Here is a 24,072-nt window from a genome sequence, read left to right as displayed (position 1 = left end):
TGAAACAACATAAAAACGCTACATGCTGGAGGGAGACCGATTTGCTGCCGAGTTGGGCCTCTCTCTTCCTCTTCCTCTCTGCTTTGTCACAGTCCTTGTGATTACAGTGGAATGGCTAGATTTACATCATAATTCATAAGAACTGAATTATTGTGGAAGCATAATTTATAGGCTACTCATCATTGGAGCACTGGAACTTTAACTGAACTAATTATCAGAACTTTAACTGAATTAATTATCAGAATTTTAACTGAACTTGTTACCAGAACTTTAACTGAACTTGTTACCAGAACTTTAACTGAACTTGTTATAAGAAGTGCTAATCAACTGCTCAAATAGCCTACATTGAGTGTGATGTAGTGTCTGAGGAAACAGATCAGACTGGATCCTGCCAGTAGGAGGAGAGCTACAGTAAAGTTCTGTACTGTAGGCTGTACAGTGATACATTCTGGACAGTCTGGAATTGGTTTTAGGGAGAGTGTTCGTGTGTTGCCTAAATGTTTAGAACTTCCCTACAAATGGTTAACGTATCTCCTCAAGTACTGATGATCTTTTTGGTAAAAAAAAAATGTATATATACATTTCAGGCAGACAAGCAAAAGTGTCTGATCTGACTCCTCCTATCTCGGTCCCTGTCTGCGATCTGATTGGTGGATTCAATGGCAAAACTACTCTGATCTTCTGTAGATCCATTCTGTTGATACATGATAAATATACATAAGAGTTGTAGATGACAATGTGCAAGTTTGTGCTTTGATAATGTGCTTTGATGTACTCTGATTCATACATGTTTGATTCATCTGTGTCACTATATAATAACTACAGACCGCGGGGAAAACAACAAGGATGCCGTCACTGGCACACATTCCAAAAATCAGATTATACAAAGTGGATATTTTTCAAATCTGTCAAGATCTTTGTGTTCTAACAGGCCCACAATGTGGTTGCTACTGTTTTCGCTGCATAATATTTAGAAATAGTCCTTTTCGTGATTATAAAAAAGTCTGTTAAATGCTAACTTCTGTTCGTATAAGCTGGTAGCGTAGCTAGCATATAGAAATCAGTGGTGGTACTTGAAGCCGTTTTTAAGTGTAAATCAGTTGATTGGTGATGATGACATGAACCTGTATTGGGGTTGACATCCATACAAGCATTTTAATCCGATTTTCACTCCAAAATAGTGTCAAATACACATATAAACAATAGCCTAAATGTAGGCACATTTTTATGGAGGGCAATGAGGAGATTCTGAATGGCGTTGACATGGAATTTTGGTCGAGTTGGATTGATCTCTTTACCACATCTATAAAGAAAGAGAAAGGTAAGGTCATTACATAGTGTATACCAGCCCAGGTGCCTGAACACATGTGAATACAGTGGTGACCACTCTGCTACTGCCCAGTGGGCCCTAATTCCAGCAAATACTCAGTCAAATCTTTAAATCCTGACTTACAGAAAATTGTAGTGACGGAAGACACTGTGACCTATGCCACACTACGCTACAGTCACTAATAAGCATTACATTACACTTGTTGTTTCACCATGTTAACTGCACCAACCCATCTGCGTCTGGGGGACAGTTTGGGTTGTACCTACACTACTGTTCAAAAGTTTTGGGTCATTTAGAAATGTCCTTGTTTTCAAAAGAAAAGCAATTTTTTTTGTCCATTAGAATAACATCAAAATGATCAGAAATACAGTGTAGACATTGTTAATGTTGTAAATGACTACAGTAGCTGGAAACGGCAGATTTTTTTATGGAATATCTACATAGGCGTACAGATGCCCATTGCTTTTCTTTCAAAAACAAGGACATTTCTCAGTGACCCCAAACTTTTGAACAGTAGTGTAACTGTTTGGGTGGTACCGCTATGTGGTTTTGAGTGCTGCTAGCAGGGAGGGTTAGGGTGGGGGTGTAAGGGGCAACAGTGTTTTGTCTAGGACAAGATGGCGGTCCGCTTGCAGTGACTGAGATGCATCACGCTGCTGTGGGAGCACTCAGGGCACTCTGGGAGGACTCTCCAGCAGGGGGCAGTGTGGAGGTGGGGGTCCGTCTTTGTTAGGGGGTGTTCTTCTTTTCCTCCTCCTCTTCCTTGTCATGCTCCTCTCTCTCTCTCTCTCTCTCTCTCTCTTGTTCTCTCTCTCTCAGATACAAGCTGCCCTGTCCCCCTGTTGCCCTCCTTCCCTCTCTCCTGGATAGAGAGGGGCTGGCCTGTGGAGATGGTGCCTATCCAGACAGGAATTCCTTGCCTGGTCCCCCAGTGACCCCCGGTGACCTCTAAATTCTGACCCCTTACATCTGACCCACAGCAGTGGCTGTTCCTTATAGAATCAAATAGAGTAGAATAGAACAGAGAAAAGGGTTAGGGAGGGATAGTGAGGAGGTCCTACTCACCCAGACCTGTGGTAGCTAGGGAGTGATCATTCTATTAACTCTTGAGTCTCGGAGAACTGCAAACACAGAAAGATAAGGATGAATGAGAGAATAGCTAGCAGCAGTAGGACCACAGGTCCAGGAACAGATTATTTGGTGGCGTTCAACTACTTATTTTTTCCCCGTTACAGTCGCTCTGCACAATTGACAATCTCAGGAAGCGCATTAATAAGATGCACAGCACAACGGCAAATAACACAACCTGGAACTATTGGTCATCATACACCACGCTGAGAGGAGCTCACCTGTTGGCTGGAGTTAGCGGAGGGCGGGGTGACCACGCTCTGGTCCAATAGGGGGTTGAGGGGGGCAGAGCAGGGCAGGTGAGTGGCGCGCCAGTAGATGTCCAGGTACTCTGCCAGGTGTTCACATGCATCCTCCAGCTGGTTCTCATCCAGGATCACATCAAACATCTCCTGAGAGATGAGATAGATGTTAACACAATGTCAAAAACGCAATTCAAATTACAACTACTGTCTTGTATCTAAATGGAAAGCCTCAAGGGAATGCTGTTAACACCCCTATCAGACGAGTGTAAGCTTACCATTATGGTGGACAGACAGAGTAACATAGATTGTTGTACAATGGAAATAAAAGTATTAGTATTATTTTCATTACATACGGCTGGACACTGGGCTAGTTTGTCCCCTGCCATCATCTGTACATTGAGGTGTTTACTTTGAGATTTCCCCCGAGATTTAATGAGCCTCTGAAGAACCTGGGAGAGAAGAGAAAATAATGAACTTGCTGGCTGACTTGCTGGCTGGCTGACTGACTAACTGGCCAGCTGAATGACTGACTGGCTGGCTGAATGACTGACTGGCTGGCTGACTGACTATATGGCTGGCTGGCTGGCTGGCTGACTGACTGACTGACTGACTGACTGACTGACTGACTGACTGACTGACTGACTGACTGACTGACTGACTGACTAACTGGCTGGCTGGCTGAATGACTAACTGACTGACTGACTGACTGGCTGACTAACTGGCTGGCTGGCTGAATGACTAACTGATTGACTGACTGACTGACTGGCTGGCTGAATGACTGGCTGGCTGGCAGGCTGGCTGATTAACTGGCTGGCTTAATGACTGACTGGCTGGCTTACTAACTGCCTGGCTGAATGACTGGCTGGATAACTGGCTGACTGGCTGGCTGACTAACTGGCTGGCTGAATGACTGACTGAGTGACTGGCTGAATGGCTGGCTGACTAACTAGCTGACTGGCTGGCTCACTGACTGACTAACTGGCTGGCTGACTGACTGACTGACTGACTGGCTGGCTGGCTGGCTGACTAACTGGCTGACTGACTGCCCTGACTGACTGACTTACTGGTTGGCTGACTGACTGGCTGAATGACTGGCTGAATGACTGACTGCCCTGACTGACTGGTTGGCTGACTGACTGGCTGAATGATTGACTGCCTGGCTGGCTGACTAACTGGCTGACTGGCAGGCTCGCTGACTGACTAACTGGCTGACTGACTAACTGGCTGACTGGCTGACTAACTGGCTGACTGGCTGGCTCGTTGACTGACTAACTGGCTGACTGACTAACTGGCTGACTAACTGGCTGACTAACTGGCTGACTGGCTGGCTTGCTGACTGACTAACTGGCGGACTGGCTGACTGACTGTGTGCTGGTAGTGGATCAGTCCTTACCTTTGGAGAGGACACCTTAACGTAAATTATGATAGGAGCCAGGGATGTTTTGAGGAGCTGTGCTGGGTGGTTGATAGTGTCTGCGTCCAGAACTACGAGCTGTAGAGTCTTAGCCAGCTCAAAAATCCTCTCAATCTCACTCTGGACCTCAGCTACCACCCCAACACACAGAGAGACAGAGAGAGAGAGAGAGAGAGAGAGGGCTGAGTACAGAGAAAGTGTAATCTGTCCTGAGTGATATACAGATGATGGAACTTAATTCGAGACAGTTTGCTTCAGCAGGAAAATAATCCTAAAGCAACAGGAAATGTGAATTATTATGTGGATTATAATTTATGGCCATTTTTCTAGGGGTGGATGAATTTTTCATAAGGGAAAATCAAGCCTGAAATATCAAAGTGGAAATTACAAACTTCAGAAGCCTTTTTAAATCTCAAATACACTACAAGTTTTACATTTCCTTATTGCCCGAAAGTTCTGCAACAGTGTGATCAAATTAAGATTCTACATCTGTAGTACATCTATCAACATAGCAGTCTAAACCATGTACTCAGGACTGACAGAGGGTTATTACACACCCTAAATGAAGATGAAAAACAAACAAATGTCTACATTAAAGATGATGAGGGCTGCAGGACAAGTCCTCCTGTACTTACCAAGACTGGAGCGTGTGTTGGACCTCTCCATGATAGCCTTTTTGTTCAATACAGACCTTTTGGCCAATGACAGATCAGCAGTCACCCGCGTGATAGAGATTCTAAAAACATAGATAGTTAGATAGATGGATAGATGGATGGATGGATGGATAGATGTTTTTTTTGTTGACAATATAAGAATACAATTCCATCCAGACAAACGGATACACTGCATTCAAAATCATAAAGGATTTTTACAAAACAGTTGTAACACTTATTCCATAGTGGTTCTGGCTGTACCCACCTTCCATCAAACCTGTGTTTCAGGAAGTCAAACAGGGCCTTCTGCATCATGTCTGTTACCTGGGAGACAGAGGGGAGTGTGATGATTGGTTAGGAACAGAGAGAACACTGACCCCTGAATATGAATCTTTCTCTCTCTCTCTCTCTCTGTCTCTCTCTCTGTCTCAATGTCTCTCCCTGTCTCCCCCACTCCCTGTCTCCCCCCTCCCTGTCACCCGCCCCCCTCTCTCTCTCTAGCTTCTCCTCTCCCTGTCTCCACCTGTCTCCCTCGCTTCCTCCCTCTCTGAAATACTTAGAAAGTGAAGGAACACAAATCTGTATAGTGTATTAAATAAGGACATAACTTTGTGTGTGGCCTGTTTTTGTGACCATTAGGACGTAGAAAACATGGATCTGAGTGTTCCTTCCTTTTCATCTGCAGACATGTTAGTCTGACTGTCTGTGGAAGTGGAGCTTAGAGAGAGATGTTAGTCTGACTGTCTGTGGAGCTTAGAGAGACATGTTAGTCTGACTGTCTGTGGAGCTTAGAAAGACATGTTAGTCTGACTGTCTGTGGAGCTTAGAGAGACATGTTAGTCTGACTGTCTGTGGAGCTTAGAGAGACATGTTAGTCTGACTGGCTGTGGAAGTGAAGCTTAGAGAGACATGTTAGTCTGACTGTCTGTGGAGCTTAGAAAGACATGTTAGTCTGACTGTCTGTGGAGCTTAGAGAGACATGTTAGTCTGACTGTCTGTGGAGCTTAGAGAGACATGTTAGTCTGACTGTCTGTGGAGCTTAGAGAGACATGTTAGTCTGACTGTCTGTGGAGCTTAGAGAGACATGTTAGTCTGACTGTCTGTGGATCTTAGAGAGACATGTTAGTCTGACTGTCTGTGGAGCTTAGAGAGACATGTTAGTCTGACTGTCTGTGGATCTTAGAGAGACATGTTAGTCTGACTGTCTGTGGAGCTTAGAGAGACATGTTAGTCTGACTGTCTGTGGAGCTTAGAGAGACATGTTAGTCTGACTGTCTGTGGAGCTTAGAGAGAGATGTTAGTCTGACTGTCTGTGGAAGTGGAGCTTAGAAAGGATGGAAAATGAATGTCTTGTGAAATAGGGGACACAACCAAGCACTCCTCCTGCTTCTACTCCCCTACTGTCTCTGGGAGAGAGTGAGAGTGAGAGAGAAAGAGAGAGTAAGAGAGTCAGAGAGAGGCTGATGTATGCCTCTGGATCATCCACAAAACACATTTCACCAGAGAAATGCATAAATATTTCATAGACACACAAAACAAACTGCTTGTCTCTCAGTCTGCATCCACACAGAAGAGAGAGAGAAAATGTTGAAGCATGGAGAGATTTGATTAAATTATAAGCCTTATCGTTGTGCAGATTTGTTTGTTGGGCTAAGAAGCTCAATACAGTCACATTGATGACAGTATCGTCTTATATCCCATTCCTGACATAACCTACACATCATCTACTCTATGTATTGTGCATGTCCATCAGGCTGGGATTGTGACTGGGCAGTACATATTCTTACTGTATCATAATGTAGTGTCATTTTGGCTCCTGAGTGGCGCAGCGGTCTAAGGCACTGCATCTCAATGCTTGAGGTGTCACTACAGACACCCTGGTTCGAATCCAGGCTGTATCACAACTGGCCGTGATTGGGAGTCCCATAGGGCGGCGCACAATTGGCCCAGCGTCGTCCGGGTTTGGCCAGTGTAGGCTGTCATTGTAAATAAGAATTTGTTCTTAACTGACTTGCCTAGTTAAATTCAATTCAATAAAAAATCTATGGGCTTGGCCCAAGCTTAATGGGCCAAGGAAGGTGTGGTGCGTGTGTGGGTGCGTATCGACCAGCCTCTCACCTCATAGCCTTTCAGTGAGGGCCCCACCAACACCACCGGCCTCATGGAAGGAACAACATCATAGGGTGGGAGATGCTCTGTCTGCAGGGGAGACACACTGGGCTTGAAACGGGCCAACACACACTGGGCTTGAAACGGGAAAACACACACAGGGCTTGGGACGGGCCAACACACATTGGGCTTGGAACGGGCCAACACACACTGCTCTTGGAACGGGCCAACACACACTGGGCTTGGGACGGGCCAACACACACTGGGCTTGGAACGGGAAAACACACACAGGGCTTGAAACGGGCCAACACACACTGGGCTTGGAACAAGCCAACACACACTGGGCTTGAAACGGGCCAACACACACTGGGCTTGGAACAAGCCAACACACACTGGGCTTGGAACGGGCCAACACACACTGGGCTTGGGATGGGCCAACACACACTGGGCTTGGAACGGGCCAACACACACTGGGCTTGGAACAAGCCAACACACACTGGGCTTGAAACGGGCCAACACACACTGGGCTTGAAACAGGCCAACACACACTGGGCTTGGAACAAGCCAACACACACTTTGGAGCATAACTAGAACCCTGAGTTTCACTACGTTTTTAGTAAGGCCCTGGTCAGGTCATGTAGTTAGGGATAACTCTGGGCCCTAAGCGCAACCCTCCAGTCATTGAGATTAGAATCTACCAGTGTCATCAAGTAAGAGCAAAACAGTTCGGAGTAAAGAGTATTTTATGACACAGCTATTCTTAATTCTAGCTCTGATACATAGTAGAATAATCTGCATTACAAACATACCTGCTTTTGCTTCTGCTTGGCTTGTAAAAACAAGAGAAAACACATTTAGCATGAAAGCTAATATGGAAGTCTAACTATGGAGGGCAGATGGTGTAGTGTCTGAAGACAGGATATCCTGTAGCACCCTTCCAGACCCTTTCGTATTCATCCAGTAAAACACTGTCAGGGTTGGAATCAGATCTTCAGCATCCTTCTTGAATTGACTCAATTGAAATGGAGTTGACCTCAACTCTGGATGCTGTGCATTTGGTTGATTGCTCTGCGTTTTAGGCTGTCTGTCTGTAAAGCACTTTGTGACTACTGCTGATGTAAAAAAGAGCTCTACAGAATAAATGCGATTGATTGATTGATTATGGATAAACATGCTTTGCTACATAATGAAAAGCAATTGATTCTGGTATGAGGGAGAAGGAGGAGGTCAGTCACCCAACAGCAGTCACTCACCTGCACTAGGTGGTGTGGATCTCCAGCCCGACGATGAGTTCGCCGCTTTCCTGTAGGACAACAACATGGTGCCGATGAGCAAGACGAGGATTCAAGGACTATACAAGTACCTTACCTCTCCTTAAATCATCTCCTTGAATCCTCCCCTTGCTTCCTTTTGATACTCAAGGAATCGTTTACAAGTCCTTTGTTGAAGTTTTGAGGAGGCAGGGAGAGTATTGTAGAAGACGACACAAGGAATAGAGGAAAGACTACTGAGAAAGAGACTCTGGATGTAGCAGGGAGAGACGATGAACCCTGACCTCTGGGCCTGTTTCTGTTCCTGTTTGATCCGCATGGCCTCCAGTTTCACCGGGCTGGGAATGAAGGTTATGTCTGCCCCTTCCTTCACCAGCCGACCAATCCACCAGTCATTGCTGTATTTCTGCAAAGAGACAAAAATGGATTCCAGTCAAGTCAAAATGAAACTGTTGTCACTGCTGTTTCAACAATATGGCAGCAGTGGTTAATGTGGCAAATTCTTATTAACCGCCGTGATAGAGATGCCTGTGGTTGTCATGGCCATACATATTGTGAATGTGTAAGGACTGGGTTACAATAGCTACTGTTTAAGATAACTGTAACAACTAAAGAAATGTCACTCTAGTGGCGATGGTGATGATGTGATAGTGATTGTTGATAATGACGCCTACTGAACTCCTCTCACCTCTTTTATGTGTAGAAAGTCTTTGCTTTCAAAGTTGATAGCAGCACCTTGGACAGGACAGTCCGCATCTAGAGCCCCACAGTAACTCACGTTGGTCTTCACTGCAAATGCTACGGGTTTTGACTGGGGAGGACAGAGAGATACATAAAACAGTGTTTACGAAAGGATGCAGTGACCTGACCTGTCTCTCTTTGGCTCTCTGGACCTGACTAAACACTGCTTTATTTTTATGTTCAACCTTTATTTTACCAGGTAAATTGCCTGAGAACGCGTTCACATTTACAGATGTGGGATCTTAATTTGATCACTCTTTTGTTGCGGAGAATTGTCCGGCGCAAACTTGTAGTGTATTCAAGGTTTTAAAAGGCTTCAAAAGTTAGTAATTTCCCATTTAAACTGTCCAACACTCATTATAATCCACATAATAATTCACAGTTCCTGTTGCTGCAGGATTATTTTCCTGCTGTAGTAAACTGGCTCAAATTAAGATCCTACATCTGTTCGACCTGAGGAATAGTTGCAAGGGAGAAAAGAGGTTGAAGAAGTGTTGCTCACCTTAGCTCTCTCCAGTTTGGCCTGATTAAACTCCTGTATACCTAAACTACTGACTCTTACCGTGGCTCTCTCCAGCTGCAGTTGGGTCTGGCGCTTGGCTTCAAGCTAATTAACTAACTAAACTCCTGACTCTACTAACCCTGGCTCTCTAGGCCTGACTATCGGGTGAAGGAGAGGTTGCCTTCTTTGGCTCTCTCTCTCAGCTGCAGTTGTACCTGGCACTCGACTTCAAACCAGACTTATTCCTGACTGAGGGCGCGATTAAATTCATAGTGCTTATGATCAGCACTGTAGTGCGATTTAAACGTAAACGTAAAATCCAGATTGAGCTGAGATACTGTATGTAGCGTTTACTGTGAATGCAGTCTCCGCGAACACGGGAACATTGCCTTTAAATTTGTAGCGTGTTGGCTCTCTCCAACTGACTAGGGGTTAGAAGCCAGGTTACCTACCTTGGCTCTCTCCAACTGCAGCTGGGCCTGGCGCTCGGCTTCAAGCCGAGACGCCTCCGGGTCGTCCTCCAGGGACACGTCGGAATCTGAGGGTCTACTAGTGTAGGAATCAGCTGAACCCTAGAGAGAGAGAGAGAGAGAGAGAGAGAGCGAGAGAGAAAGAACAGAAGGTTTACAAAGAAATTCTGCAAAGACTCCATGTTTTCAAATTATCAACCAAGATGATATCAGTCAAAATAACTTGCTACTTGATCTAAAAACACCTACTAAGGCCAATTCCAAGCTCTAAAAGTAGCCCATTGCGTCACTGAGTTGAGATTTGATAACCTGTCTGGCCTGGCCCCATGTGACCTGTCTGGCCTTTCCCTGGCCCCATGTGACCTGTCTGGCCTTTCCCTGGCCCCATGTGACCTGTCTGGCCTTGCCCTGGCCCCATGTGACCTGTCTGGCCTTGCCCTGGCCCCATGTGACCTGTCTGGCCTTTCCCTGGCCCCATGTGACCTGTCTGGCCTTTCCCTGGCCCCATGTGACCTGTCTGGCCTTTCCCTGGCCCCATGTGACCTGTCTGGCCTTGCCCTGGCCCCATGTGACCTGTCTGGCCTTTCCCTGGCCCCATGTGACCTGTCTGGCCTTTCCCTGGCCCCATGTGACCTGTCTGGCCTTTCCCTGGCCCCATGTGACCTGTCTGGCCTTGCCCTGGCCCCATGTGACCTGTCTGGCCTTGCCCTGGCCCCATGTGACCTGTCTGGCCTTTCCCTGGCCCCATGTGACCTGTCTGGCCTTTCCCTGGCCCCATGTGACCTGTCTGGCCTTGCCCTGGCCCCATGTGACCTGTCTGGCCTTGCCCCGGCCCCATGTGACCTGTCTGGCCTTGCCCCGGCCCCATGTGACCTGTCTGGCCTTGCCCCGGCCCCATGTGACCTGCGTAGCTACGACTGCCAGTTCCAGTTCATGCTCAGTTCCTGTAGTGCTTTCCAATGCAGTCGTGTCTGAGGAGCGTGTGTGTGAGGTGAAGACTGCAACATCATACAGTACATCTACTAAGGTTCCCCTGTTTATTTACTGAAGTGAACCAAGGCAAACCTTGCAGCATATTCAGTGAGATGCTGCCACACCATGCTTTAACTTCCCATCTAAACAGTATTATCAGGTTCATATCACCCACCAACAGTCAGTCACCACACAATGTGCTGCTTTTAGATGGTGCGTAGATGGTGTGATGGTGCATAGTAGAGGTCGACCGATTAATCGGCATGGCCGATTTCAAGTTTTCATAACAATCGGTAATCGGCATTTTTGGACACCAATTATGGCCGATTACATTGCACTCCACGAGGAGACTGCGTGGCAGGCTGACTACCTGTTATGCGAGTGCAGCAAGGAGCCAAGGTAAGGTGCCAGCCAGCATTAAACTTATCTTATAAAAAACAATAAATCTTAACAAAATCACTAGTTAACTACACATGGTGGATGATATTACTAGTTTATCTAGCTTGTCCTGCGTTGCATATAATCGATGCAGTGCCTGTTAATTTATCATGGAATCACAGTCTACTTCGCCAAACGGGTGATGATTTAACAAGCGCATTCGCAAAAAAGCACTGTCGTTGCACCAATGTGTACCTAACCATAAAATCAATGCCTTTCTTAAAATCAATACACATGTATATATTTTTAAACCTGCGTATTTAGTTAATATTGCCTGCTAACATGAATTTCCTTTAACTAGGGAAATTGTGTCACTTCTCTTGTGTTCTGTGCAAGCAGAGTCAGGGTATATGCAGCAGTTTGGGCTGCCTGGCTCGTAGCGAACTGTGTGAAGACCATTTCTTCCTAACAAAGACCGTCATTAATTTGCCAGAATTGTACATAATTGTGACATAACGTTGAAGGTTGTGCAATGTAACAGCAATATTTACACTTAGGGATACCACCCGTTAGATAAAATACGGAACGGTTCCCTATTTCACTGAAAGAATAAACATTTAGTTTTCAAAATGATCGTTTCCGGATTTGACCATATTAATGACCTACGGCTCATATTTCTGTGTGTTATTATATTATAATTAAGTCTATGATTTGATAGAGCAGTCTGACTGAGCGGTGGTAGGCAGCAGCAGGCTCATAAGCATTCATTCAAACAGCACTTTCCTGCATTTGCCAGCAGCTCTTCGCTGTGCTTCAAGCATTGCGATGTTTATGACTTCAAGCCTATCAACTCCCGAGATTAGGCTGGCAATACTAAAGTACCTATTAGATCATCCAATAGTTAAAGGTATATGAAATACAAATGGTATAGAGAGAAACAGTGCTATAATAACTACAACCTAAAACTTCTTACCTGGGAATATTGAAGACTCATGTTAAAAGGAACCACCAGCTTTCATATGTTCTGAGCAAGGAACTTAAACGTTAGCTTTTTTACATGGCACATATTGACTTTTACTTTCTTCTCCAACACTTTGTTTTTGCATTATTTAAACCAAATTGAACATGTATTATTATTTATTTGAGACTAAATTGATTTTATTGATGTGTTATATTAAGTTAAAATAAGTGTTCATTCAGTATTGTTGTAATTGTCATTATTACAAATATATATATATATAAAAATCGGCCCGATTAATCGGTATCGGCTTTTTTTTGGTCCTCCAATAGACGGTATCAGTATCGGCGTTGAGAAATCATAATCGGTCAACCTCTAGTGCATAGATGGTGTGACGGTGCATAGATGGTGTGACGGTGCATAGATGGTGTGACGGTGCATAGATGGTGTGATGGTGCATAGATGGTGTGACGGTGCATAGATGGTGTGACGGTGCATAGATGGTGTGTCCGTTTTCCGTGTTCCGTTTTCTTGTGTATTTACTGTTGTGTTTTCTATTGGTTGGTGTAATAACATTTCCGCTAAGGGGGATTAATAAAGTACTATCTTATCTTATCTCAGCCATAACTTTGGAGACATGAACAGGATAACCAGGGTAGGTATCAAGTTAAGCTATTCAAACACCTCAACACTTTCTGAAAGAAACCTGGGAAGAGCATCACATCTATAGTAGAAGACATTGATTCCCTCATCGTATTGGCTCACTGTCAGCTAAACCTGTCATGGGTAAAAATAGATCTGCCCCTCGGCCCCTTCTCAGTCAGTCTGAAACCCAACATGCTGTACACTCACAGTCACCATCCTTCAATCCCCCCATCTCTTCTCATTCCCAGCTGACCCACACACACACGAGAGGAAGACTGACTCCCCTCATGCCAGACTGATACACACCCACACACCACTGCCAAATATAGCTCAATAACAACGGCACAGTGGCAAGCAGTAGCCTCGCTCCACCCTTCCCTCACTTTCTCCTCTCCCAAAACATTTTGCCAGTCTCGATCCAGAGCACAGCTTTTTTCACCCCCACTCCACTTCTTTCCCCTCTCCCTCCGTGTCCCCCCCCCCCCCTCCTCCGATCCTAAACACACCAGGCTGGAACCAGCGATCCATATCATTTAAATATCAAAGCGAGCCGAAGGGGCATGGATCTAAAGGTACTTCCGCAACAGGAAGAAACAAAGCAGAATTAACAAGAAAGTTCAGTTTGGTTAATAGTGCTGCGGATGGGAACAATACATAATAGACTGAGTTTTAACATATATATATATATATATATATATATATATATATATATATATAATTGTATGTTAATGCTTTATAACTGGTAATAAGCAACTATGAGACTTTATAATGCCTTATAATAATGATTAGTAGTGTTGCGGATGGGAATGACTAATACACTAAATGGTTGTGTTTTACACATGTCTTTCTGCTTGCAGTGATGCCCTTCATCTATACGCCATCCTGTAGGCTTAGTTAATTAATTATTGATATCCATAGTGTCACGTCCTGACCAGTAAAGGGGTTATTTGTTATTGTAGTTTGGTCAGGACGTGGCAGGGGGTATTTGTTTTATGTGGTTCGGGGTGGTTGTGTGTTTAGTAGGGTGTTTGATTTATTATTCCGGGTTTTGGGCACTGGTCTATGTTAATGTATTTCTATGTTTAGTCTAGTTCTTTGTATTTCTATGTTTAGTTAATTGGGGATTGGACTCTCAATTGGAGGCAGGTGTTTTCTAGTTGCCTCTGATTGAGGGTCCTATATATAGGTATGTGTTTGTTTTAGTATTTGTGGGAGATTGTGCTGGGTATAGCTTTGTTGCCTTACCGGCCTGTTATTAGTCGTTGTGTTTTTTTTTGTGTACGTGTTGTCCATTTAATAAAAGAAGATGAGTGCACATTTCCCCGCTGCGTCTTGGTCCACTTTACCCTACGACAACCGTGACACATAGAGCCGAAGCGCCTCTAGACTTTTGGGGGCCCCCCCTTCCACCTTGCGGACAAAACATTTTAGTGCCCCTCCCCTTCGGGGATAATTTATTTTGCAGCGTTTCAGAATTTCCTGCAATTCTACACATTATGGAATGTTCATATGATATCTGAGTGAGAGTGACTTAAACAATATATGGAAAAGTCTAAATGGGATCCTTGGGACGTTCCAACTCTGATGTCATCCCATGGAAGTTGAAATTGAAAACAGTTAAGTTAGGGTTAGGGTAAGGATAGGGGGGCCCCTGGAGTGATGAGGGCCCCCTGGAGGTGAGGGCTCCTTGGTACATGCCCTTCGTACCCGGTTAGTAATTTGGTGACGATTACTACATGGCTTAGATAGCTGGCTAGACTACTTTACCTAACAATCTAAAACATATCAGTTGACATGGGATAATTGAGTGATTGTCAGTGACTGACATAAGTTGATGATGGCTGATGCAGTACCAAATGTAGAAATTGCACCTGGTGTATTCCACTTTTCTAACTTTCAACAGTACTTTGAGACCCCGACTGAGTTCCTTAAGAAAAGGTTCTGCACAGAAGACACATGGACATGTATACAGAAAAACACAGTAACCAAAACACATGACGTCACATAGTGTAGATGGGATACTAATAGGAGACCTTTATCCACTAACCAAATCCACTCTGGTGCAAAAGGACCACACTGAGCACTAGATAGAGATATGGCTCATGCAGAAAAGAAGAAGTTAATCAATATAATGTTAGAGACCAACACTACTTCTACATAATCAATCATGTTTAATCAATGTAGCAGTTTTAAATCAAATATCCTGTTATTTAAAAAAAATATTTAAATCATGGCTTATGCCGTGTTTATATGCTATCTGAGGGGCACGACCTTGGTGTCTTAGAATATTCCGATTTTCACTTCTCCGCTCTGTGAATCTTAGAAGTACAAAACCTGTGGTTCGCTTTGCAGAAAACTCTTTATTGTCAAACACGCAAACTCTAGTTGAATTAGATCATTTTCCGATTTGAACAATTATCCAAAGCTTGGGCCACTGTGTTGTTCTGAAGACTACTGTAGGCTACCTTCAGTGCAGACACAAGTCACAAAACATTTAATTCCTTTTCTTCCCCTCAGAAGAAACATGAGCCTTTAACACCAATCACTGCAAAATTCACCGTATCTAATACCAGAGCTTTTAAAGATCACCTAAAAGACCTAGCTGCCAACCACAAAACACTGAGATCAGATCAATACAGTCATATAATACTGGGAGACACACCGGATCCTAGAAGGGGATGACATTCAGAGATATGGTTGTATGTATATAATTGCCATAGCCTGAGGGCCATCCCATGACCATTAATTCCCTGAAGTATTTACATTGTATATAACTTACTAGTAATATATAGTGGAACCATCATCATAGTATTTACATTGTATATAACTGACAGTAATACATAGTGGAACCATCATCATAGTATTTACATTGTATATAACTTACTAATAATACATAGTGGAACCATCATCATAGTATTTACATTGTATATAACTTACAGTAATACATAGTGGAACCATCATTATAGTATTTCCATTGTATAACTGACAGTAATACATAGTGGAACCATCATAATAGTATTTACATTGTATATAACTGACAGTAATACATAGTGGAACCATCATCATAGTATTTACATTGTATATAACTTACTAGTAATACATAGTGGAACCATCATCATAGTATTTACATTGTATATAACTGACAGTAATACATAGTGGAACCATCATCATAGTATTTACATTGTATATAACTGACAGTAATACATAGTGGAACCATCATCATAGTATTTACATTGTATATAACTTACAGTAATACATAGTGGAACCATCATCATAGTATTTACATTGTATATAACTTACTAGTAATACATAGTGGAACCATCATCATAGTATTTACATTGTATATAACTTACAGTAATACATAGTGGAACCATCATTATAGTATTTCCATTGTATAACTGACAGTAATACATAGTGGAACCATCATCATAGTATTTACATTGCATATAACTGACAGTAATACATAGTGGAACCATCATCATAGTATTTACATTGTATATAACTTACAGTAATACATAGTGGAACCATCATTATAGTATTTCCATTGTATAACTGACAGTAATACATAGTGGAACCATCATCATAGTATTTACATTGCATATAACTGACAGTAATACATAGTGGAACCATCATCATAGTATTTACATTGTATATAACTTACTAGTAATACATAGTGGAACCATCATCATAGTATTTACATTGTATATAACTTACTAGTAATACATAGTGGAACCATCATCATAGTATTTACATTGTATATAACTTACAGTAATACATAGTGGAACCATCATAATAGTATTTACATTGTATATAACTGACAGTAATACATAGTGGAACCATCATCATAGTATTTACATTGTATATAACTGACAGTAATACATAGTGGAACCATCATAATAGTATTTACATTGTATATAACTGACAGTAATACATAGTGGAACCATCATCATAGTATTTACATTGTATATAACTTACTAGTAATACATAGTGGAACCATCATCATAGTATTTACATTGTATATAACTTACTAGTAATACATAGTGGAACCATCATTATAGTATTTACATTGTATATAACTGACAGTAATACATAGTGGAACCATCATCATAGTATTTACATTGTATATAACTGACAGTAATACATAGTGGAACCATCATCATAGTATTTACATTGTATATAACTTACTAGTAATACATAGTGGAACCATCATCATAGTATTTACATTGTATATAACTGACAGTAATACATAGTGGAACCATCATCATAGTATTTACATTGTATATAACTGACAGTAATACATAGTGGAACCATCATTATAGTATTTACATTGTATATAACTGACAGTAATACATAGTGGAACCATCATCATAGTATTTACATTGTATATAACTGACAGTAATACATAGTGGAACCATCATCATAGTATTTACATTGTATATAACTGACAGTAATACATAGTGGAACCATCATCATAGTATTTACATTGTATATAACTGACAGTAATACATAGTGGAACCATCATCATAGTATTTACATTGTATATAACTTACTAGTAATACATAGTGGAACCATCATTATAGTATTTCCATTGTATATAACTGACAGTAATACATAGTGGAACCATCATCATAGTATTTACATTGTATATAACTGGCAGTAATACATAGTGGAACCATCATCATAGGATTTACATTGTATATAACTGACAGTAATACATAGTGGAACCATCATCATAGTATTTACATTGTATATAACTGACAGTAATACATAGTGGAACCATCATCATAGGATTTACATTGTATATAACTGACAGTAATACATAGTGGAACCATCATCATAGTATTTACATTGTATATAACTGACAGTAATACATAGTGGAACCATCATCATAGTATTTACATTGTATATAACTGACAGTAATACATAGTGGAACCATCATCATAGTATTTACATTGTATATAACTGACAGTAATACATAGTGGAACCATCATCATAGTATTTACATTGTATATAACTTACTAGTAATACATAGTGGAACCATCATCAGAGAGACAAGAGAGAGAGCGAGAGAGAGAGAGAGAGAGAGAGAGAGAGAGAGAGAGAGAGAGAGAGAGAGAGAGAGAGAGAGAGAGAGAGAGAGAGACCTTGGGTACAGGTAGAACCTTTTGGGTTCCATGTATACTAACTAACACCCTCACAGAATAAAGCCTATTCTCTTTCACACAGCAACAAATAAACACGAGGTAGTAACATAGTCTGCTCAGCAGGTGGAGCTGTACACATTGCAGTCAGTCAGTGAGACAGCCTCTCAGTAACAGCATGTTATAACACCACTTTCCCCAAATTACAGTTCAGAAAGACTCATGGCCTATTTCCATTCAGCCGCTCACATTTTTTTCTGAACCCACATTTTTGTTGATTGGTCATAAAAGTAGTACCCTACATAGTACCCTCCAAGCTCATCATTAAACTCGAGGCCCTGGGACTGAACCCCGCCCTGTGCAACTGCATCCTGGACTTCCTGACCGCCCGCCCCCAGGTGGTGAAGGTGGTAAACAACACCTCCGCTTCGCTGATCCTCAACACTGGGGCCCCACAAGGGTGCGTTGCGGGCTCACTCCCCTCCTGTCTCGCTGTTCACCCATAACTGCGTGGCCACGCACGCCTCCAACTCAATCATCAAAGTGTGCAGATGACACATCAGTAGTAGGCTTGATTACCAACAATGATGAGACAGCCTACAGGGAGGAGGTGAGGGCTCTGGGAGTGTGGTGCCAGGAAAATAATCTCTCACTCAACGTCAACAAAACAAAGGAGATGATCGTGGACTTCAGGAAACAGCAGAGGGAGCACCCCCCTATTCACATCGACGGGACCGCAGTGGAGAAGGTGGAAAGCTTCCACCCATACAGACAGTGTGGCGAAGAAGGCGCAACAGCGCCTCTTCAACCTCAGGAGGCTGAGTAAATTTGGCTTGACACCTTAAACCTTGACAAACTTTTACAGATGCACAATCGAGAGCATCCTGTCGGGCTGTATCACCGCTTGATACGGAAACTGCACTGCCCGCAACCGCAGGGCTCTCCAGAGGGTGGTGCGGTCTGCCCAACGCACCACTGGGGGCAAACTACCTGCCCTCCAGGACACCTACACCACCCGATGTCACAGGAAGGCCAAAACGTTAATCAAGGACAACAACCACCCGAGCCACTGCCTGTTCACCCCGCTATCATTCAAAAGGCGAGGTCAATATAGGTGCATCAAAGCTGAGACAGAGAGACTGAAAAACAGCTTCTATCTCAAGGCCATCAGACTGTTAAATAGCCATCACTAGCACATAGAGGCTGCTTCCTATATACATAGACTTGAAATTACTGGCCACTTTAATAAATGGAGGACTAGTCACTTTAATAATGTCTACATATCTTGCATTACTCATCTTATATCTATTTACTGTCTCCTACTGTATCTTATTCTATGCCGCTCTGACATTGCTTGTCTGTATATTTTTGTATTCTTAATTCCATTCCTTTACTAGATTTGTGTGTATTGGGTATATGTTGTGTAATTGTTAGATATTACTTGTTAGATATTACTGCACTGTCGGAGCTAGAAGCACAAGCATTTCTCTACACCCACAATAACATCTGCTAATCACACGTATGTGACCAATACAATTTTATTTTAGTTGTTGTACTATTCTATATCTTTTAACTGAATTGAAACTATTTCATAATTTCCAAACTCAGTATAAACCACAAGTATCTGAAACAAGATAGCAACATGCAAAGTACAAAGTGGAGCAACAAAGTCCAGGGAGGTAAGATGGAAAGACAGAACGTTCCTGTATGTCTGAGGGGGGAGGGGAGTGGGGACAAAAGGAGGGAGGAAGAGAGGGAGGGGGGGATGCTGACAAAGTGAGTGAACAAGAATAGACTTTCTGCTGAGGTAGGTAGAGCGCGTTGAAAACATGAGGAAGGGTTGAGCACAAATGAGAGGAGAGAAGGCAAGGTACAAGAGGAGTGGAGAGTGAGGAGGAGAAGAGCATTGGAGCATTAGATTAGAAGAAAGGTACCAGATTGGGGAGACAGAGAGCAGATGGAAAGACACACAGGTGGACTGACGCTGAGACAGACACACAGACTGAGTCACGGACAAAGGCAGAGAGAGGGAAAGAGACAGAGAGCAACACAATACCTTATTACCAATTAGTCCTGTAGCGCTCGAGTCGGACATGCTTCTACTGCTGCCTGCTCTCTCTTCCCCTCCATTTCACACATGCAGACCCCCCCGCTTGTAACTGTGTTTAGAACCCCTCCCTTTACATTACACATATTCCCATTGTTTACAACACATCCTCCTCTATATAATAACGCTCTATGAACTCTATATGATAACTCAATATGATCTCTCTGTGATAAATCTCAATGTGATAACTGTCTATGTGATAACACTCAATGTGATAACTCTATATGATAACTCCCTATGTGAAAACACTGTGATAACTACATGATAACTGTCTCTGTGATAACACACTATGTCATAACTCTCTATATGATAACGCTCTATGTGATAACTGTCTATGTGATAGCACTCTATGTGATAACTCTCCATGTGGAAACACTATGTGAGAACTCTCTATATGATAACACTCTATGCGATAACTCTCTATATGTCACGGCTGTTGTAAGGAGGAGCGGACCAAAGTGCAGCGTTTGTGTTGTTCCACATTTTATTTATACTGTGAAACTATGCAATACATAAATAAACTTGAATGACAAAAAAACAACAAACTGTGACGCAAAGGTGAAACAGACACTACTCAAAACTACAATCTCCCACAAACCCAAGTGGGACAAACACCAACTTAAATATGACCTCCAATTAGAGACAACGATGCCCAGCTGCCTCTAATTGGAGATCATCTCAAACAAAGCCCAACATAGAAATACAAAAACTAGAACAACCCAACATAGAGATACAAAACTAGAACATAACATAGAAAAAAAATAAAAATAGAAAACCCCCCTGTCATGCCCTGACCTACTCTACCATAGAAAATAACAGCTTACCATGGTCAGGACGTGACACTATATGATAACTCTCTATCTGATAACTCTCTATGTGACAACTGTCTATGTGATAATGCTCTATGTGATAACTCCCTATATGATAACGGTCTATGTGATAACACTCGATGTGATAACTCTATATGTGATAGCTGTCTGTGATAATTCTCTATATGATAACTCTCTATATGATAACACTCTACATGATAACTCTCTAGTAACTCTCTAAATGATAACAGTCGATGTGATGCCTCTCTATATGATAACTCTCTATGTAATAACTGTCTATATAATAACTATCTATGTGATAACTGTCTATGTGATAACTCATTATGCAATAACTCTGTATATATGATAACACTCTATATAATAACTGTCTATATGATAACTCTCTATGTGTAACGGTCTATGTGATATCTCTCTATATGATAACTCTCTATGTGAAAACTCTATTTAATAACTGTCCATATGATAACTCTGTATGTGATAACTGTCTATGTGATAACTATCTATGTGATCTCAATGTGATAACTCTCTATGTGATACATCTCAATGTGATAACTCTCTATGTTATAACTGTCTATGCGATAACGCTCTATGTGATAGCTGTCTATGTGATAACACTCTATGTGATAACTCCCTATATGATAACGGTCTATGTGATAACACTCGATGTGATAACTCTATATGTTATAGCTGTCTGTGATAATTCTCTATATGATAACTGTCTATGTGATAACTCTCTAAATGATAACAGTCTATGTGATGCCTCTATATGATAACTCTCTATGTAATAACTGTCTATATAATAACTATCTATGTGATAACTGTCTATGTGATAACTCGCAATATGATAACTCCTTATGCAATAACTGTATATATGATAACACTGTATATAATAACTGTCTATATGATAACTCTCTATGTGTAACAGTCTATGTGATATCTCTCTATATGATAACTCTCTATGTGATAACTCTATTTAATAACGGTCAATGTGATAACTCTCTATGTGATAACTGTCTATGCGATAACGCTCTATGTGATAGCTGTCTATGTGATAACACTCTATGTGATAACTGTCAATGTGATAACTCTCTATGTGATAACTGTCTATGTGATAACACTATGTGATAACTTTATATGTAATAACTGTCTATGTGATTACACTCTATATGATATCTGTGTGTGTGATAACTCTCTATGTGATACATCTGAATGTGATAACGCTCTATGTGATAACTGTCTATATGGTAACTCTCCATATACGATAACACTCTATGTGATAACCTTCTATGTGATAACTGTCTATATGATAACTCTCTATATGATAACTGTCTGTGTGATAACTCTATGTGATACATCCCGATGCAATAACTCTCTACATGATAACTGTCCACGCAATAATGGTCTATGTGACAACTGTCTGTATGATAACTCTCTATATGATAACGATCTATGTGATAACTGTCCATATGATAACTCTCTATATGATATCGCTCTATGTGATAACTCTCTATATGATATCGCTCTATGTGATAACTCTCTATATGATAACGGTCTGTGTGATAACTCTCGATGTGATACATGTCAATGTCATAACTTTCTATGTGATAACTGTCTATATGATAAATCTCAATGTGATAACTCTCTATGTGATACATCTCTATGTGATAACTGTCTATCTGATAACTGTCTATATGATAACACTGTATGTGATAACTTTCTATGTGATAACTGTCTATATGATAACGCTCTATGTGATAACTCTCTATGTGATAACTGTCTGTGTGATAACTCTCTATGTGATACATCTCAATGTGGTAACTCTCTATGTGATAACTGTTTATGTGATAACACTCTATGTGATAACTCTCTATATGATAACTCTTTATGTGATAACCCCCTATGTGATAACTGTCTATGTGATTTCGCTCTATGTGATAACTCTCTATATGATAACTGTCTGGATGATAACTCTCTATGTGATAAATCTCAATGTGATAACTCTCTATATGATAACTGTCTGTGTGATAACTCTATGTGATACATCTCGATGCAATAACTATGTGATAACTGTCCATGCGGTAACACTCTATGTGATAACTGTCTATATGATAACTCTCTATATATGATAATGCTCTATGTGATAACTTTCTATGTGATAACTGTCTATATGATAAATCTCTATATGATAACGCTCTATGTGATAACTCTCTATATGATAACTGTCTGTGTGATACATCTCGATGTGATAACTCTCTATGTGATAACTGTCTATATGATAACTCTCTATGTGAAAACACTATGTAATAACTGTCAATATGATAACTCTCTATGTGATAACTGTCTATGTGATAATGCTCTATGTGATAACTCTCTATGTGATAACTCTCTATGTGATAACTGTCTATGTGATAACTCTCTATGTGATAACTCTCTATGTGATAACACTCTATGTGATAACTCTCTATGTGATAACTGTCTATGTGATAACTGTCTTTATGATAACGCTCTATATGATAACTTTCTATATGATACCGCTCTATGTGATAACTTTCTATTTAATAACTGTCTATGTGATAACTCTCTATGTGATAACTGTCTATGTTGATAACCAACGCCAGTAGCAGAGAGCGGTTGATATTCATGGGGGAACAAATAGTGGCTTAGCCTAACATGGAACCTTATTCCTCATGAAGTGCATACCTTCCATACTGTACTGTAGTGCACTAAAAGTAGTGCCCTATATAGGAAATAAGGGGCATTATCTATGGAATAGGGAATCATTTCAGATTGGCCCACTGCATTCATTAGGCACAGAACCTCCATAACTAAACAAAGAGGGCTAGGTGTTATGTAGCAAAATAACAGTTATATAGTAATGACCAATTGAGAGATGAAGACTATAGTCTATAACAGCCATGATACATTTGCTTTATAGCTCTGCTAATTGGCTGTGTGGTTCACCATTCTTCATCGGTAAAGTGCTGAATTTACAATTCTACTACGGTGACAGCCTGGTCCTACCTCTATAGCTTCCAGCATCCTCTCTCTTACAGAGACACATACACAGACACAGACAGAGACAGAGACAGAGACAGAAAGCAGGGCAGGCTTCTGTGTGGCTGCCCAGTGCTGCACCATTCTCCTGACAGAGAGGTGATGCATGGAGCTATAGAGATGC

General features: G+C 41.6%; 1 protein-coding gene across 2 annotated transcripts in view; it reads right to left on the bottom strand.

The window, feature by feature from the left end:
* Window positions 1-1,129: 1,129 nt before the first annotated feature.
* The window catches only part of LOC106572718 (voltage-dependent L-type calcium channel subunit beta-4), a 47,131-nt gene continuing 24,188 nt past the window's right edge, over window positions 1,130-24,072 (bottom strand). The window contains exons 2-14 of one of the 2 annotated variants that reach the window (XM_045696370.1): window positions 9,846-9,965; window positions 8,839-8,961; window positions 8,435-8,556; window positions 8,133-8,182; window positions 7,689-7,708; window positions 6,889-6,969; window positions 5,036-5,094; window positions 4,753-4,853; window positions 4,097-4,248; window positions 3,057-3,152; window positions 2,680-2,850; window positions 2,396-2,451; window positions 1,130-1,303 (exon numbers count right to left, since the gene is read on the bottom strand). In XM_045696370.1, the coding sequence (XP_045552326.1) occupies window positions 2,422-2,451; window positions 2,680-2,850; window positions 3,057-3,152; window positions 4,097-4,248; window positions 4,753-4,853; window positions 5,036-5,094; window positions 6,889-6,969; window positions 7,689-7,708; window positions 8,133-8,182; window positions 8,435-8,469 (795 nt within the window). In that variant the 5' untranslated portion in view covers window positions 8,470-8,556; window positions 8,839-8,961; window positions 9,846-9,965 and the 3' untranslated portion in view covers window positions 1,130-1,303; window positions 2,396-2,421. Of the gene's footprint in view, window positions 1,304-2,395; window positions 2,452-2,679; window positions 2,851-3,056; window positions 3,153-4,096; window positions 4,249-4,752; window positions 4,854-5,035; window positions 5,095-6,888; window positions 6,970-7,688; window positions 7,709-8,132; window positions 8,183-8,434; window positions 8,557-8,838; window positions 8,962-9,845; window positions 9,966-24,072 lie in introns of those variants that run through there. The other variant, XM_045696371.1, reaches the window with a different exon arrangement.

This window comes from Salmo salar, chromosome ssa15 (assembly GCF_905237065.1).
Source record: "Salmo salar chromosome ssa15, Ssal_v3.1, whole genome shotgun sequence".
Lineage (NCBI taxonomy): Eukaryota > Metazoa > Chordata > Actinopteri > Salmoniformes > Salmonidae > Salmo > Salmo salar.
This window is presented reverse-complemented; position numbering and strand designations above follow the sequence as displayed.